The sequence below is a fragment of the Coffea eugenioides genome, chromosome 4 (assembly GCF_003713205.1).
Source record: "Coffea eugenioides isolate CCC68of chromosome 4, Ceug_1.0, whole genome shotgun sequence".
Classification (NCBI taxonomy): domain Eukaryota; kingdom Viridiplantae; phylum Streptophyta; class Magnoliopsida; order Gentianales; family Rubiaceae; genus Coffea; species Coffea eugenioides.
This window is the reverse complement of record NC_040038.1, coordinates 31,384,906-31,386,837: the sequence shown is the minus strand read 5'-3', so window position 1 is coordinate 31,386,837 and position 1,932 is coordinate 31,384,906. Positions and strand designations below refer to the sequence as shown.

Here is a 1,932-nt window from a genome sequence, read left to right as displayed (position 1 = left end):
TAGGCAAGTGAACTTCGCTGCTTTCCAATTTGAGGGAGTAGCCCGTGCTTGGTGGGATCTGATAAAAGAAAAATGGGAGAGAACTCAAACCCCTTGGACTTGGGAGAATTTCACAAGGGAATTTAATGAAAAGTTTCTTCCGCCCTTAATCCAAGAGAAGAGGGAGGATGAATTTATCAAGCTGAAACAGGGAACTCCTAGTGTAGCTGAGTATGAAGGAAAATTTACTAAGCTTTCAAAGTACGCTCCCGAATTGGTGACCAATGAGCGAAAAAGGATTAGACGGTTTGTTCAGGGACTTAATGTGGAGATACAAGAGGGCTTGGCTGCAGCCTAAATCTTTACGTTCACTGAGGCATTAGAGAAAGCTCAAAGGGTAGAAAATGCAAGGATGCAAGTGAGGGACTTCCACAATAGAAAAAGAAACTTTTCTAGCCATACCTCCGGACAAGCTAGTAAAAGTGCACAGCCTTTCAAAATGGGAAGAGGAGCGGGAGGACCGAGGACTGTCGGAGCTTCAAGAGGAGCTTTATCTAGAGGAGGTCGTAGTGGACTGACACAGGCAAGGAGAGCGCCTTCTAGTGGTTCAACGGTGACCCCTCAAGTTACGTGTGGGTACTACGGAAAACCCAATCATTTTGAAAATGACTGTTGGAGGAAGTCTGGGAAGTGCTTGGCCTGCGGTAGTACCGAGCACCAGCTCGCGAACTGTCCAAACAAAATGAAGACGGGAGATGATACCCAGAGACCGGAAAAGTCAGCCTCTAAGCAAACCAGTGCCGGAGGAATCCGACCGAAAGTACCGGCTAGGGTTTATGCACTGGATTATCAACAAGTTCCTGAGGCGACTGAGGTGGTAGAAGGTACAATCCCAATCTTTCACCGTTTAGCTAGGGTTTTAATTGATCCAGGTGCTACACATTCTTTTGTAAACCCTAATTTCATGAGTGGGATAGACTTGAAGCCATTTAAGTTACCATATGATCTAGAGGTTAAAACGCCTATTGGGGATCAAAGTCTAATTGCTAATTTGGTGTATAGAGATTGTGAAGTCTGGATTGGGGAACGAAAATTATTGGCTAATTTGATTGTTTTGACGATTAAGGGATATGATGTAATCTTGGGGATGGATTGGTTAGCCCGTTATAATGTTCAGTTAAACTGTAGGACGAACATTGTAGAGTTGCGTATTCCAGGAGAAGCAACCCTGAAACTGGATGTAAGGGGTAAATTAGCTTCGTCTGCACTTATCTCAGGGATCCGGGCTAGAAAGTTGTTAAGTAAAGGAGCTCAAGGATATGTGGCTTTCCTTATCAACACCCCTAGTGATAAGGTGAATTTGGAAGACATGCCTGTAGTGAAAGAATTTTTTGATGTTTTTCCTGAAGAATTGGAGTCCCTACCCCCAGAACGGGAAATAGCCTTTAAGATTGATGTAACTCCAGGAGTAGCCCCTATTTCTAAGACGCCATATCAAATGGCCCCAACTGAATTGAAGGAGTTGAAATTGTAACTACAAGACTTGTTAGAACGGGGTTTTATACGGGAAAGTGATTCGCCGTGGGGAGCCCCAATTTTGTTTGTTAAGAAGAAGGACGGGAGTTTGAAACTGTGTATAGACTACCGAGGCTTGAATGATGTTACAATTAAGAATAAATACACGTTGTCCCATATTGATGAGTTATTTGATCAATTGCAAGGGACGGTGGTATTCTCGAAATTGGATTTGAGACAGGGCTACTATCAATTGAGGATTTTGGAGAAGGATATACCCAAGACTGCTTTTAACTCGAGGTATGGACATTTTGAGTTTGTCGTGATGCCATTTGGGTTAACAAATGCACCTGCCGCTTTCATGGATTTAATGCATAGGGTTTTTACGCCTTATTTGGATCAATTTGTGGTAGTGTTCATTGATGATATTTTGGTGTA

At 43.1% G+C, this 1,932-nt stretch overlaps 1 protein-coding gene across 1 annotated transcript; it reads left to right on the top strand.

Annotated features, from left to right (window-relative positions):
* The first annotated feature begins 478 nt into the window (after positions 1-478).
* On the top strand, positions 479-1,513 carry LOC113769242. The gene is made up of 2 exons (XM_027313708.1): positions 479-863; positions 1,389-1,513. Exons 1-2 carry the CDS (start codon positions 479-481, stop codon positions 1,511-1,513), a joined length of 510 nt encoding a protein of 169 aa, XP_027169509.1.
* Positions 1,514-1,932: the final 419 nt, after the last annotated feature.